The 16,156-nt window shown below is 49.9% G+C and overlaps 2 protein-coding genes and 1 long non-coding RNA gene across 3 annotated transcripts in view; all 3 read left to right on the top strand.

Annotated features, from left to right (window-relative positions):
• The first annotated feature begins 2,683 nt into the window (after positions 1–2,683).
• On the top strand, positions 2,684–4,800 carry LOC142929225 (uncharacterized). The gene is made up of 3 exons (XR_012945441.1): positions 2,684–2,817; positions 3,816–3,927; positions 4,330–4,800. It is a non-coding gene; the product is annotated as an uncharacterized LOC142929225 (long non-coding RNA).
• Positions 4,801–11,474: 6,674 nt separating this feature from the next.
• Positions 11,475–16,074, top strand: LOC116946713 (thyroglobulin-like). Its single transcript, XM_032961944.2, has 3 exons — positions 11,475–12,028; positions 12,990–13,175; positions 13,882–16,074. The coding sequence occupies exons 1-3, from the start codon at positions 11,878–11,880 to the stop codon at positions 15,093–15,095; spliced, it is 1,551 nt and encodes a 516-aa protein (XP_032817835.2). The 5' UTR covers positions 11,475–11,877; the 3' UTR covers positions 15,096–16,074.
• LOC116946664 (thyroglobulin-like) overlaps positions 15,487–16,156 on the top strand; it is a 107,297-nt gene continuing 106,627 nt past the window's right edge. The window contains exon 1 of the mRNA XM_032961839.2: positions 15,487–15,629. Coding sequence (XP_032817730.2) covers positions 15,487–15,629 — 143 coding nt within the window. The remainder of the gene's footprint in view (positions 15,630–16,156) is intronic.

The following is a 16,156-nucleotide window of genomic DNA, read 5'->3' as shown; positions in this document are numbered from 1 at the left end:
GTCACCACACACAGTGACTCGTTTTGCAAAAGTCAGTCGTGGCGTTTTGTTGCACGTGAAGAACGATTTACAGAGTTGTTCTTCTGGCAAAGAGGCAAAAATGCACTCTGTTGTGTCCCACAGATGACGCAGTGTGATAAAATAATGCGAATCAATTATACAACGGAAGGCAAGGTTGTCACCATCCACCACAGAACATCAGCAGACCAATGCGCACATGCCCTTCATGAATTAAACATTCAAGAGAAGCCAGAGTAGTGTGATTGTGGCCATGCCACACAAACTGTGAAACCTTACGGGAAAGCACTGTAGCCTGTGCTCCTTCAACGGAGCAATATAAAAAACGGCACTCACTCTCTCATGAAGTATTCTCACGGTGAGCAGATTTCAACATTGGAATTTAGCTCCTGAACATATTTCCACATGCAAGAAATACATTTAAGGCAGCGATAGCTTAGCTAGCTAATCCTTGATGAACGGGGACTGCAAATAATTAAAATACACAGGTTAATAACCAACCAATCATATACAGTATTTCATTTAACTAGGCAATGTCTCCTTTAACAAGACAATATATATCTTGAAGTGTCTTATTTAAGCAATTTATTTGGTGATGCTGCATTGCCAGTGGTACACAAGCACATAAAATTCAACATATTCGTCAATAAAACTGCCTTGAAATGAAATATATAGGCAACAATTTGGGGAATGGCGCTTCCTTTCCCTGTAGCTCCAATTAGCACTGTTGGCTACATACGGTGCGAAAGAAGTTCAACATAACATATAATGCAAAAAAAATGTTTGTGCAGTATTTAATGTCGCTATGAAAAATGGAGATTTCCTCAAACGGCGCCTTTTATTTATTTATTTTAAGACCACAGGGGCATTGACGAATGTGTTCCTTTTTTGTTATTAACACAATGCAAACGCGATGCTTGGAGTACGCTCTACGAACGGTGCGTGTGCTCGGCGCCTCGACTTGATCCAAATCAAGAGGCCTTCACGTTCAAAACCCTTGATCCCACACCACTGCACATTGCCAATGCTTCACACCCTCCACCAGATCCCACAGCTCGACTGCACAGTAGACATGTGCCCTTTAAGATGTGTCCTAGTCTTGATGTAATGCCAATGATCTGATTCATTACTCAAGTTGCATGGCTAATGGTTGGAAATTACATAATATAGCCACATGGAAAGAAAAACATGTACCTTCACGTCTGACAGAAGCAATTAATATTGATTTATTTTAACACAAAGGAATAGTGCAAGGATGCAACATTTGTAGAATAATTTGATTGTAGACTTTTGTATTACATTTGCTACTTATAATCTGTGCCTGATCTTCTAAACGCCCCGAGTCTCTCCCCAATTCCAAAGGAAAATAGGTAGTCCAGCGTATAACCTTGCATAAAAAAAGTTCTAGCCTGAGGACATGCAACTCAACTCCCGCACGTCCGATTAGCACGGTTGGCTACGTGCTATGTGAAAGACGTTCGACATACATACATTGACGAGGAGGGCAGGGCTTTGCTATTACCTCACTCGTGTTGTAAGAGGAGAAAATTGCCCACTTTGAATCCTCCCCTTCTCATGAGAAAACAAATATTTTCATCAAGACATCACGTATTGTTTGAACCGTATACACCATTTTACATGCTCAAGAAAATTATGTTATTAAAAAGGTAAATCTGCAGCTCTGCAATTGCTTGCTCATGCCACTGCTGGCAGATGGGCCTCCAATAGAAGGAGCTCTTGACGGTGTTTGACCTACATTTGCACACTAACCAGACGTGTTGGAAGAGGTTGAAGTGCCCAGACTTTACCCAACCACACCACCTGCCAGTAACTGTGGTGAACCCGTTCATGCTGCTGGGTGGACCGAGACGGTGGGCAAAATTAGAGAAAGTTACTAAATGTTTCACCCGCCGTGCCGGGAGATCAAATCGAACCAGTGACCAATTGGACTACAAGTCCAGTGTGCTGACCATTTCACCCCGGCAGCATCCTGTTATTAGAAGACACAAATTATAACTCTAAATGTCACACAAGCCAGACACACTGCAGCACAGTGACGAAGCACTAACCATTGCACTTCATTGATACTTCACCGAGCAGCGCTACAACAACGTTCACTGCGCTCCACTGCAGCTCTTAACATTTTTGTGTGCTTCTTTAGGGACCCACCGATGCTGGGACATTTAAAAAAATGAATTTAAAGTGCATTGTCCTAGACACGCTGCAGAGGATTTAATGAACGTTGTGGATACTGACCGCCTTGCACAAGAACACATTAAAACATGGCACAACATACATAGGTTCAATGTGCCCAGTCATTGCAGCCCTAGAGAACTCAGTGGAGTGTTTGGTTTTATTAACGCATTAATGGAGATGAAAATCAGCCGCGGGTACGGTCAGAGTGTCGGCTTGTTGTAAATGCTGATTCACGGTTGACACTCCACAATTAATGCGAGCCGACTGTTTTGTTTGCTGTGCGTTTGGCGATGTTTGCTTGGCATCTTCACCTGTCTGTCTGAGTGCATACAGCCATGCGTGGCCTGTCGTGGAGCGGCACTGACCGCACAGGCAGGCACACTATGATCACACCTCGTCTACCGTGCTGGGGGATGGTGGAGCCACCGCACTCTATATAAGGGGTAGCGCGCGGCACACTGGGCAGTGCTGCGCGATGCGTACGGACGTCACTGGGGCATTAGCGGGACAGACTTGCCAGTATCGCCATGAGGACCTCACCTTTACTGCCAGCCACCACCACCCTCTACCTGGTCCTTTGGATTGGAACCATATCTGCACTCGGTACCCTCACCCTCTGTCTCTGTTGCTCGCACATTTTCTAACAAATTGTTTTCTCGAGGGTAGGATTGGCGCTGTTCTACTGCTTGTGGTATTTGCGACTGTTCGGGCACATCTGCTCCTGCCCTTGCTGCCTTAAAGCGCGACTGCCTCTGCACTTCTTCTTCCCTGATCTACCTCCATTCCTCCTTGTTCCATTCATTGATGTGCTTTCGGAACGTTTGTTTGCGTGATTTAGAGCCTGAATATGAAAGTTGCTGTTGTTGCTTTGGTCAGCTGATGTACGGTTCTGCCACGTTCTTGTTGAGCCTTTGATCATCTTTCTGCCACGGTGCGAAGGAGCTTGTCAATGCCGCTAATCGTTTTTAAATGCCCATTATTGTGTAACTTTTGTGTCTTGATTATTTATGCGTTGTGAGTATATTCTTGGTTCTTTCGGTAAAGTCACGTAGAGTCCCTTCTACGTGACTTTACAGAAAGAACCAAGAATATGAATCCCTGCAGTCACGAAAGCTTTAAATCAAAGTTGTGAGCGTCTTTAGTGTTCCTACTACGGAGGTGCTCATGATTGTATCGCTTCCCGATGTGTGCTTGGGTTGTACCTCCATGTTGCTTGGCTTCATGTCCAACAAAGAAAGTTATTTCTGGATTTGAAGCTTCCGTGACTGCAGGAATCCATACTCTTTGGTTCTTTCGGCAAAGTCACGTAGGTAGAAAAAATAATAGATTGCCACACAAACAATCGACGATTGCTTGTGTGGCGATCGAAACGTCGTGATCTATTATTATTTTTTCTACCTACGTGACTTTACCGAAAGAACCAAAGAGTATAGAAAGTTCTCGTATAAGCTCCCAGCCCATGAAGTGAACCATAGGACATCATGCCGAACAGCATTTAGTGCAATCCAAAAACACATAGGAGGGCTTTCATGTGATTTTCAGTTTCAACATTTTCGTGCAATTTTTATTTGTTACTAAATATGTACCGTGTGTGCGCACAGAGTACAGCGACTCGAAGACAAGCCTTGCCTCGGCCTGTGAGCTGCTGCGGCAGCAGGCGATGGAGGACGGCCGCCTTCACGTTCCCCAGTGCAGCCCCCACGGCGCGTTCAGGTGCGCCGTGATGCAGCCGGACCACACACGCACCGTCGAGGGCTGAGAGTGAAGCCACGTGGTCTGGGTTTTTAGACGATTAAATGTCCCGTCGTATAAAAAAGCCAGGCTTAATTTCAGCTGGGCCTGTCCAGATCGGTGGAATAGGTTGACACAAGCAGGGAGAAGTAAGAGAGCGGGTGGACGGGAGTGGATTGAGATGAGAGGGGAGAGGTAGGAGAGTTCTTGGAGGGGAGTAGAGTGAGATGAGAGAGGAGAGGGACAGCACGTGTAAGTCCATGGAATTTCTTGCCGACGGTGCGGTCAATATTGAGACAGGTCTTGAATGTGATCTCGGTGTTGTTTTTCTCTTGCGAACTTCACTTCCTGCAACTCTGTTGTCTCCGCTGAGTCTCCCTGCAGGCCGTTGCAGTGCGACGCGGCAGGAGAGCCGTGCTGGTGCGTGGACGCCGCCGGGGAGGAGCTGCCTGGCACCAGGAGAGCGGAGGGCCCACCTCCCTCATGTCAGTGCCAGTCTCCAAACACGAAGGCCCAAGCGTACACATTGAGACTCACATCACGCAGGCTCGCTGGGACAGCTCCATCGGCAGTGTCGTGTGATTTGTCTTGTTGCGTGGCATTACATATTTAGCAACAGTGATTAAAGCGATCTAAGTAAGTTTGATTCCCGGTGGTAATGTAGTTAGTAGTGCGTCGTGCTATGAACCTGGCTACCCAAGTCCAATTCATGGCTAACGTCAGTGGCGAGCGACATCTCAACCGACCATGCCCTCCCCCTACCTTCGCCAACCCACACTGACCAGCGTGGTGAAATATAGTGAAATAATCCCTGTGACCGGCATGGCATGGTGAGGACTTCATCCAGCAGTAGAATTACAAAGATCAATAAGCTAAGCGCTAACCAATAAGCCACCTCCGCCATATATCAGAGATTCTATATGTCACATGTGGGCTTTTACTAGATTAGGAGATTGCTGCCATGGCATAATAGCACACTGCACATGCAATGCAGAGCTCACCGGTTCGATCTTCTGGCACGGCATTTGAAACCACGGGGACAAGTTTCATAAATCCCCCCCAATGCCTCTGTCCACCCAGCAGTAGCGTGTGGTGTGGTAAAGTGTGGGCCAGAAATATGCTGTAGAGGGGCTCTATGGAGCTCCCTCTAGCTCAGGCTAGTACTGCAAACACAACTGATACTACAATCACAAAAATACCGGAGCTGCTTTACAATTAACTATAGCTACTTTGTATGTATATTAATAGCCAACCATGCTATTAACAACAGTAATAGACGGTCTGTCCAGAGCTCCCTCTAGTGGAGGCCTTTCTGCCAGCGGTGGCGTGAGCTAGACATTCAATCAGAATCAGAATATGTATTCATACTAGAGAGAATCCGATGGGCCATGAAGCTCTATGTCACAGATGTCCAGTTGCAGGGCTGCACCTTTACCTCTGTTACTTCGTTGCTTGCTCTGGTCTGGCTGGACTGGGTCCAAACACGGCACGCCGACGGCCCCTCCGCGTGTGCCGGGCAGGTCTGTCGTTCTGCCAGCTGCATCGGCAGAGGGTGCTCCTGAGCGGGTACCTCAACGGCACCCGCGCTCTCCACCTGCCGCAGTGCACCCAGGACGGCCGCTACCGGCCGGCGCAGGTCGACTCCTCGGGCCAGGGCTGGTGCGTGGACGCCGACGGCATGGAGGTCTACGGCACCCGGCAGCTCGGCGCGCCTCTCAGCTGTGAGGACGAATCATGTATGACCGTTGCCGATATGCGGTGGCGAGTTGTTATCTCCCTCGCCTGTGTCTGCAAGAGGTCATGGGTTCGATCTCGACCCTGACGCCTGTATATTTGGAGTCTGCGTGTCTCTCTCCCCGTGGTCATGTGGATTTTTCTCCGGGTCTTCTGGTTTTTCCCATACAAATATGCGTTTAGAGTATTTGGCTGCTATAAATTTCCACTCGATAGGCCACTTCGTTGAGCTGTCATTTTTGACCAGGTCGTTTCTGAGAAGGCGGCTTTATAGCTTGACCTGTTAAAGCCAAAAAATAGTAACTCAGATTCTATCCACGAATTTACTCCACTTTTCCGTGGCAATTTTTTATTTATTCATGAGTAACCTTGAGATAATAGAATGCATTTGCCGTGTGCCTCCTCTTTATCCATGAACATTCCATAAGAAGCCATTCTCTAATCCAAGTTGGGAAAAAACGCAGATGATCGTAGATAATAGGAACAGCACGGATGTGGATAATGAATCGGAGTTTATGTTGGCCCTGTAGCCCGCGGGAAAGACAGGCCGCGCCAATCCATCGGCATCTCTCGTGGCTCTCCAATATAGAAATACACCTATCACCTGCGCACGTGCTGTATTCTTCGCTCCATCTCCTTGGTGCACGCCCACTGCCAACTCACTCCATTCCAGACCTGACACTCCATCATTATTCTTCACCATCGGCCATCATCTCGCGACATCAACTCCCTAAATTACTTTTCTTAATAGTTTGGACGATGTTGTTAACCTACGTATATCCTCCAATCCACGTTCCTTTTTTCGTCTCGGTGCAATTCCAAGCATGACTTTGCCCACGCTCTTTTTCGTTCAAATTTTAGGTGTTTGTTCTATTTTATAAATGACCACAGTTTTTAGCCACACGTGTCACAGCAGGTAACAAATGATCGCTAAAATAATGAAATACTTCTCAGCACAAATCAACGTTGGAAAGCATTTCCGAACGACGCATGCACACGCGTGGTTTCTGTCATGGCGAGTCACCGCACGGATGTCCCTGCGCGTTGTGCTGCCTCTGTGCCACGTCTCCTCCTCCCTTCCCCCTCTCCCCGCCCGGGTCCACGGGGCGCAAGGCCCCTCCCCGTGCCAGGTGAGCGTCCGTCGCGCCGTGCGGGCATCAACACCGGGAAGCCCCCCTCCTCAGTGCGACCGCGACGAGCAGCGTGTCCTGGCCACCCAGTGCCAGCTCATCGGCACCGCTGGCCGCTCCACGCTCAGCCTCCTTGACGCCTTCAGCATGTAAGAGCCGCGGGGGGGAGGGTGGGGGGTGGTAGGGTTTCCCCCTGTCCTGGTTTTCCCATAAATTCAAAATATTCGTCAATAACGCCGGACTAAAGGTTCGTCGTGCATCACGTCGGTCAGTAACAACTCGAGCACAGGGTTTCCGCGTCATCTACGTGCGTCTCTGCCAATTCGTTGGACATAACGTCAGAGGCACAGCTCTGGTACCGCAGTGGAAAAATAACCCAACGACAAGACAGCCTGGCGTGGCTCGGATATGCCAATGGAAAAGGAGCAATTACTCTAATAGTAATGCATCCCTAAAAGCTGCCCTTTTAAATGATCACAGTATGGGGGGGGGGGGGGTGATTTTAGATGTTAATGAGCTACTTTTTGTAAATGGTAGCAAGTACCCTTATTAGCGGGAGTTGATGGGTTTGTCCGCATGGAAGTTTTTGCCCGGCTTGTTGTGAGATGCTAACGAGACAGACTTCACAAAAGAGCCACGGCACTTGTAGATTTGTTTTAAATAAGCCTCCTGCTCTGTACAAACATTAAATGGGCACGAGCCGCCTTCCCACTGTTTCCTGCACGTTAAAACAATTTACCGTGGGAGAGCAAGGATATTTAAACGTGAGAGGCGCTGAAATATCACAGCTCCCCCAGACATGGTGCAAATTGTGTATCTCTTACGAGTTGCACAGCAGAGACACATCAGCCGTAAATTTCACATTGCAATCGTCACACGTTTTTATTCCCCACAGAGTTCAATTAAGTAATGCCATACCTTCGAGGCGCATAATTTTTTCCGTGAGTGTGCGTGTCTGCATATATGCGCACGTGTCCACCGCTCTCACAGTCGGTACACAAGCGGAGGGTAACAGTCGGTACACAAGCGGAGGGTAACACTCGGCCAATCTCCGAGCCAACTGGGCACCTCACAGCCACATACCTACAGCACGTGGTGAGTGCTGGCTATCGCTTGTCCAAGCTAACCACGCTCAACCCCGCTTAGCTTCCAAAGTCCAACGAGCTCAGCTACACTCAGGGGTTCTCTTTTTTTTCCCCTCGGTATTAAAATCAAGCTAATAACATTTTTGCTTAAACATTTGGCGCCTTTCCGGCAAAAAATCTGCCGCTCAAAAGGCCCTCATCACACCCGTAATATATAAAAGTAGATGATTTAGATGATTTGAAATAGATTATTATATTATTTGTTACCCTAGCTATTACTAAAGCTACTCGTGCAAGACAAGTCGTTGACCAACTTACATCTAATTAAAATTATACAGATAAAATGTCAACATTTAAAATAAATTTACACTTGTGATAAATTCACACAGTGCGTAAATTATGCGAAAACAATTTGTACTCGCCGTGTAGAAGATGACGCCGTACATTATGGCCACGATTGTTGAATCCAGGCTTGGGCCAGGATTCACGATGGCGCTGATCCCAGGGGGTGTACGCATTGCACTTGGTTAGTCACGCGCGCTGGAGGGCAAGCCCGTTGCTTTGCATTTGAAATTTAAATGAGATCGCTCCTTCCGCCTCGGTGACATTTTCCTTTCACACTTAAGAGGTGCGGTGGCAGTGTTTTTAATTAATTGGTAACCCATGTGTAATAATGGGAAATAAAACATGTATTTTGTCTGTCAGCGTACGAGTAGTCAGTGCTTTGTTTCAACCGGAATATAGTCCACCGATTATCCCGCATCTCATTTTTATTAACCTTGTTTTAGAGGATAACGGGAAAATCTGGTACAAAAATATAGAAATATTTTGGATAGACACACCTTGTACTCTCGTGGTAGTGTCTTACGCTGATAATCACAATGCCAACAAGCCAGCCTACCTAGCAGCATTCTGTAAAATCTTGAGTGAGAAATTAAGCGCTGCGTATATGCTGTCGCTAAGTAAACCTGGGGAAATCGGTGCTGTGTGTGAATGGAGAGCAAACAGCAATACACGCAATGTAGCAGTGCCAAACAAAGTGTGCCTTTCGGGACAGTTTCATGTCTCATGGAATTCTTCCAAGGTAGGCACACGGCCAGGGGTAGGAAAGAGAGAGAGATGTAAAGAGCAATACTGACGAGTAGCAGATATAGCAGGGGCAGCATGAGAGAGGGTGACATTACACCGCAGAGAACTCAGCTGCATTGCATGGGCTGGCCGCTATGCACTGCTGGATGGAGGCCTCCCAACACAGTGTCGATCGCGATGGCTGCATGACCACACTTCACCACGATGGTCTATTGTGCAATACGGGTTGGGGAGGTGGGAGGTCCAAGACTAGTTCAGATGTCTCTCGCCACTGATGTTAGCCGTGGCCAGGGATCTAACTCAGGTGGCCAGGTTCATAGCACAATGCGCTAACCATTGCACTGCTGCTTAATTCAAGTTGATTATCTTTTACGTGATAACATTTATTTTTATTATTAAATAGAGGCTGTAAATCATGGGTGGAGAACGTCCAGCCCGCAGGCCGTATAAGGCACCGTGAAATCATTTGGTCTGTGCTAAAGCAACCGCAGGCGGGACTCGAAATTCAATAAATCTAGGAGCAAACCTGGAAAAGTAGTTGCGAGTAGCAACGTCATCAATACCAGCTAACATCACACGCCTCGCGAACGAGAAGCAGTTCCAGCCATGACATTAGGGGTGAGTTAATTAAATGTTTGACCAAATATAACATGCTAATTTTTCAGTTGAAAATTTTGTATAGCCCGCGAATTATGTTATAGATATCCAAATGGCCCTTGGCATAAAAAAAGGTTCCCCACCCCTGCTCTAAATGCAAGTGATAAATACACATAAGTGTTTACGTATGCATGTTGGACTCCTTTCGCACCGGACGTAGCCAACCATGCTAATCGGAGGTGTGGGGCTTTTTAATGGGTGACTTGCTTTGTCCAGCAACCCCTTTTAAACAGTGGCAGCTTATCGAGGGAGGCAGTGGCCTCTTCGCCCCGCCATTGCGTGAGTTGTGGGCCCTGCCTCTAGGTCTTCGTGCGGACGTTCCGCCAGCACTCCGCCGATGATCACGCAGGGCAGGCGCGACCCGCTGTTGCTCACCTCCCATCCGCAGGCACCCCGAGGCGTTCCGGTCGCTGGCGGAGTTCCGCGCGCGGCTGCCCGGCGTGCACGCGTACTGCTACTGCGCCGACCCTCAGGGACGCGAGCTGCCAGAGACAGGTGACCGCGGCGTTCGTTCGTTTACTTCTCCGTACCGTTGTCGGGTCGTGCCGGGCATTGTTTTGCACGATGTCCGACGTTTCACTCCACGTGCCGTTAAACCTTCTTCAGGGACTGAGTCGGCTGCCTGTGCTGGGTTCTTCTTCACTTCCCCTGAGCAGTGTTCTCTCTCGAATATCTCCCCGTTTTGTTCGTGGCGTATTTCTCAGGACATGGTTTAAATCAGGAAGTAGTGGGTTCGGTATTGGGCAAAACACGGCACGAGAAGGGATGAAGGCCGATGGGAGTTTCTTCACGTTCTGGAGAAGCTCCCAGCATACGGAGCGAAACGTCGGACATCGTGCTAAAAAACGCGCGGCACGACCTGAAAACGAATCGGAGAGCGGTGCAGCACTACGGCAAAAACCTGTGCAGGAGAACATTCATGTTCGCCAAGCTTTAGCGTGGATCAGAGCTTTGAACCAAGGGATTACGCTTCCCAGCATATGAGGTACTTTAGAGTTTGAACCGCTCTCATCTCCTTGATATTGTGTTTAAAGCACAATGTATTAACAAAACGAGCCCACACCATCTGTCGGCTAGGGGGCGTCACACGGGGCAAGCAGAATCTGACAGCGGAATGTACAACAAAAAATAGAATCACCACCAACATACTCCTGTGTAGCATAGTGGGGAGTCGTGGCCGAGTAGTTAGGGCACTGCTCTACAAATACAGCGACATTGAGTTCGATTCCCGGTCACGTTTGAGATCAGTGGCGAGGGATGTGTGAAATGGATCTGCACTCCCTCCCACTTCACCAACCTGCACTGACCAGGGTGGTGAAGCATGCTCAAACAACCCCTCATGTCGGATGCTGTTTGGGGAGGTCTTATTCCAGCAGTCGATTGACAAAGGCTGTATATAAAAAAAATGCTTTGTTATTTTCATTATATGTTAGCCAGAATTCTTGGATATAACAATGGTACATCACACATAGCAAACAATACAACTTAAATTCTAACATTGCACGCCTTGTGTGATGTCCCGTTGCGTAACTCCCTCCTCACGTTACGCACCACGTGATCACCCCCACTCATCCCTCTCCTTCGCTGCTGTCCCATAATTAATAATCCCCAACCATGCCGGCGCTCTTCGTGACCTTTAATTTCCTCGACAATTAATCCCGAGGGTGGGAGCAATTCGATATTCAGCAAATCACGGCAATCACTGATTTGTTCATTGCATTATTCATCGCACGCATCACGTGCACACCTGCCGCTTGACTCTGCAGTCGACTCGCAGTCCCATGTGATACGTTAGCTCCCTGGGAGCAACATTAATTTTTTAGTCGTCCTTTGTCAATCCCATGCTGGATGGAGGCCAGCCGTTTGCCGCTCGTTGCAGAGGTTCGTGGTTCGAAACTGGCGGGCGGCCCTGGTTATTACTGCGGTGTGTATTAACCATAGAATGCACGGTATCTGCTTCACAGTGGACATAAAAGATTGTCTGATGCCAATCGATACGAGTGGGCCATAGTGTGCCTGTCTCGTGGTTCGAATTGATTAATTTCTAAAAGTAACCTGCAAATGACTAAATTGAGATTACAGATAGCAGTCATCGGGGCCCTACTGGCAGACGAATGCCCGCCTGCAGGACAGGTTGCCGGGTCACATTGTGCCTATGTAGACAAACACCCCATTGATATTAATACATTCGGTAAAAAAAATGTTAATTTACGTGCATATCGGTATCGCCTCCAGGCATGGAGCTGCTTCCCCTGGGCGAGAAGGACGACGACGCAGCGGCACTCACGGCGCCGGCGCTCGCTCCCTCGGTGCAGGAGGCCCCCGTGTTCCGCTTGCTCCGCCGGCGATTCCTGGCGCTGCGGCTGCTTCTCTCTGGATCCTTCAGATGTGAGTAGGGGCCTTACGGTTGCTACCTTCTGTGTGTGCGTGGCAGCAATCGAATTGTAGCGAGGTCCGGAACCGCTGTATTGTGTTGACCTTCACTACGACATTCTGCACCTTAGGCTTGATAGACCTCGGCTGACTGAGAAACGTGTCTGGGTTGTGTCTGTGGAAATGGTGGCAAGATCCCAGGTGCCACTCGTGCAAATGTACACAATATTGCTCTCCTCGAATATTTATACCTGCAGGGTAAATAATGTGTTCCCACCATTGAGCATGTGTTCGAACCACACGTAGGATGAGGGTTAGAGCAAGTTACATTGGTTTGGAGAAAGGAAAAAAGGTGAAGACAAAAGTTCGAACCAAACTCATCGTAAAGGTTCAGCTCCGCAGTTGCTTGCTCACCCCACTGCTGGTGGAAGGGCCTCCTCGTGAGAGTGCTGCAGAGGGCCCCTCTCGAGAGGAGTTTTGGCCCACTCCTTCACGCTGACCGGATGCCACTTTACCCCACCAAACGCTACCTGCCGATGGACGATCTGTGTTGCATCCATTCTTATTGCTGGGTCGACAGAGGCGTTGCTGGGGTCGGCAGTTAAGGAACTTTCACCATTCTGTAAGCGATGTCAATCGCCTTGAATCAAAGTGCTCTATAAATATAAATGAGATTAGATTTCAACTACCGTGCCGGGATAGGTACGTACGGTACGGAAGAAGTTCAACATGCATACATACGATTGGTGACCTCTGGATTGCAAGTCCAGTGCGCCACTAACCGTAACACCACGTGAGCATCCAGCATTTAAACAATTATAATCATAAATGGCAATTCGATATCGAGAAGCCGTTTTGGGTGCGCGTTTTTTGCCTATGTGTTTTTCTAGCTTTTCTTATCGCCCTCTGTAACAAACGCGCCGCGAAGACGCAGAGTCGATGCTCTCTGTCTCTCGCGCCCTCCGCGCCCCTCCAGGCCCCACGGTGTGCGAGGTGGAACGCTCGCTGGCGGAGCGACTTGGCGGACGTGGGTTCGCGCCCGTGTGCTCCCAAGACGGGAGCTACATTCCCACGCAGTGCCACGGGCCCACGTGCTGGTGTGTGGACACTCGAGGGGACGAGGTTTTCGGCAGTAGGGTCCGAGACAGCGTCCCCAATTGCGGTACGGCTTCTCACGTGCTTCATGGAACGCAGCCGGCACGTGCCAGTGCCTCGGCGTTTCCGTGTACCGTCACACCTCGTCGCAACTCCGATTAACACGGTTGGCTACGTACAGTGCGAAATAAGTTCAACATACTTACACACAAGCCACCAACTTGTACGCAAATTTGTTGTTGCTTTCTATCAGATGATAAAAATATTTATATAGGCCTCCTCAAGAAGTATTCCTTCTACCTCTACACTAAGAACTGTATCAACTAAAAATTGGTCAGGAGCGGAGGACGTCACATCCACGACTCCCCCACACGCTGCAGATCAAGACGGCATCGGAATATTGTGAATTCATGGGTAACCTAGGACACAAATTCCGCATAATTTGAGTTAAATTGCACGGGATGTATTTTTTTTACTAAGATCATTCTATTGATCTTCAACTTTTTGTGATATTTTTTTCATTTAAATGCTATCAAAATTACTGTTCCTGCAATGGAGTAATGGTTGGCATATTGGACATCCAGAGGGCACCGGTTTGATCCCCCAGCAAGAGTCAATTATGCAAATGTCCTAAATCCCTTCCTGGCCTCTGTCCACCAAGCAGTATAAACAGATACATCACGGTTAGTTTTGATTGCACAATTTAACTTATGCAATCAAAACCAACGCATCTGTTACTTGTAAGATCACTAATTGTTATTATTATACTGCAGGTTCATCTTCGAGTCCATGCCAACTGGAAAGGCAGCTCGCCCTCTCCCATCTCTTCCTTGGCCCTTCCGCCCCGTTCATCGACGACCTCATCTCTGCCCTCCCGCGTGATGGCAGTGTCTCCTTCTCTGAGTCGCCATCTCAGGAGATGCAGCACGAGCTGTGGCTCCACTGGAGAGCCCTGAGGGAGCAGCTGCTTGACGGGGGACTCGGCGAAATCCTCTCGCAAGCCTCTCGCCTCTTCCCGGCGAGCGGCCAGGCCAGCCGCCTCCTCGGTGATCTCGTGGGGGGGATCTTCCACACACAGGAATTGGCCCTCACCGCAGCTGGTGCCAACGTTCAGCCGGGTCGCATTGCAGAGATGCTCTTCGGTGGCGGGTTTCTGAAGAACCTCAAGTTCTTCAATTTCACCAGCGCCGTTGGTGGCCGCGGCACGTTTAACTTCAGCAAGGTGTTTGGTCAGGTGGGGCTGACCGGCATGTACGACGGCGCAAACTTTGAGGAACTCGCTCGGCTCTTTGCCCCCGGCGAGGACTCATACCTCACCCGAGGCTCCTCCAACTTCTCGCGAGAATCCTTCAACTTTGACCAGTCGATCGACGACCCCTTCGCGCGTGCAACAAACCTGGAGCGGAACAGAAACGTCCTCGGATTTGTCGTCACGCTCCTCGAAGACGCACGTTTCTACGGCCTCGTCAGGGACATCACCCCTCTCATCGGGCTCAGCGGCGGGGACGTGGGGTTGAACGCGCTGACCTTCCTGCGCATGGCGGAGGAAGACCGACCGACGCAGAACGCCGCGGACGCCGCCGACGGCCCGCCGGCGTCGCGCCCGTTCGTGGCGCGGTGCGGCGAGGACGGGGGCGCCTACGAGCCGGTGCAGTGCCACGGCGCCGCCTGCTGGTGCGTCGACGCGCACGGGAGGGAGATCGCGGGAACCCGCGCGGTCGGCGGCGCGCCGCCGCGGTGCCCGAGCGCGTGCGAGGGAGAGCGAGCGCGAGCGCTGCTGGCGCGGAGGGGCCGCCCGGTGGGGACGCCGCTGTTCGTGCCGGAGTGCGACGGCGCGGGAGACTACCGGCCCGTGCAGTGCTCCGGCGACCGCTGCTTCTGCGTCGGCGCTGGCGGAGCGGAGGTCCCCGGGACCGGGAGGCCGCTCGGCGACCCCGTGACGTGTGAGTCGTCCGCACGACGACGCCCCGCTCAGCGTCAAGTCTGACCTAAAGAGGAAAACGCGTGATATAATCGGGGACGTTTCGGCCAATGTACACGACTTCAGGGAAGTCGTGGACTGTAGACGCAACTGCGCACAATTTTGTGAGTCACTTATAACTGCTTTGCTGTTACTTATTGCCAATTATGGACTCAGACTATTGGCCTATCATCTCATAGAGTCCCTGGCACGTAATAATACGCTACACAGTGGCAGTGGGGGTCGCAAAATGCCGATTTATTACTAATAAACCCCAATGATCTGATCGAAATTAGGGATTTCGATCAGATCATTGGGGGGCACGTGCCACCCCCCTCCCCCCCCACTGGCTCCGCCAGTGCTCGCACATCCCCCTTCGCCGTCCACGACCGTGGCTCCGAGTTGGAAGGGATGATTTATGGCGCGAACGCAAGATGCCAAATCTGTCGAGCAGCTGCGCAGGGGACGCCCGGGCCTCTTCAAACCTCGTAAACGCAACCCCCAGAAGCACGGGCAGGCAGAGAGGATGCCACAGCCGCAGCTGCTGCTGCTGCTGCGGCTGTGGGGGGAATATGTCCCATCAGCGATTCAATTGAAAACCCAGGCTTTGTTTTTTTTGCAATTACTTGGAAATATGAAATATTGAATCCGGTGGACTTCGTGTGGGAATAAAAATATTCAAATATTTATTTATTATCTTACACAGCAGAGAATACTCTGAATTGGGCCACACAAGACAACGCATTCACACACGTGGTTCTCTCCTCTACCGGTATGGCGAGCCCCTCCTCTTTCCGTGTTGTGCACTGGTTTGTTTTCACCTCAGAGGGGTGGCAACCAAACGTGCAGTGCTCGAACCAGAGAGAATGAGGACCAACGACAACAACCTGGCCAGGTGGCTCAGCCCTAGAGCGAGCGCCTTGTAATCCCAAGGATGCAAGTTCAAATCTTTGTTGGGAGTTGACTCAGCCCATCATCCCTCCGGGGTCGATACAATTATTACTATGTGGGGAACTTAGCAGTGGTTGTCCTTTGAACCGACTGATGGCCCTCGCCATGGCAATGTGTAATTCCGACCGTTGCCACAG

The sequence above is a fragment of the Petromyzon marinus genome, chromosome 27 (assembly GCF_048934315.1).
Source record: "Petromyzon marinus isolate PM22_M1 ecotype Great Lakes invasive population chromosome 27, UKy_Petmar_22M1.pri1.0, whole genome shotgun sequence".
In the NCBI taxonomy this organism is placed as follows: Eukaryota; Metazoa; Chordata; class Hyperoartia; order Petromyzontiformes; family Petromyzontidae; genus Petromyzon; species Petromyzon marinus.
Note: the sequence above shows the minus strand (reverse complement) of the source record. Positions and strands in the feature narration are given on the sequence as shown.

Excerpts from the sequence above, each read along its gene's own strand:
- LOC116946713 (XM_032961944.2), top strand. The coding sequence starts at position 11,878 with ATGGAGCTGCTTCCCCTGGGCGAGAAGGACGACGACGCAGCGGCACTC. Across the intron at positions 12,029-12,989 it reads TCTCTCTGGATCCTTCAGAT|GCCCCACGGTGTGCGAGGTG; the intron begins GTGAGTAGGGGC and ends GCGCCCCTCCAG. Across the intron at positions 13,176-13,881 it reads AGACAGCGTCCCCAATTGCG|GTTCATCTTCGAGTCCATGC; the intron begins GTACGGCTTCTC and ends ATTATACTGCAG.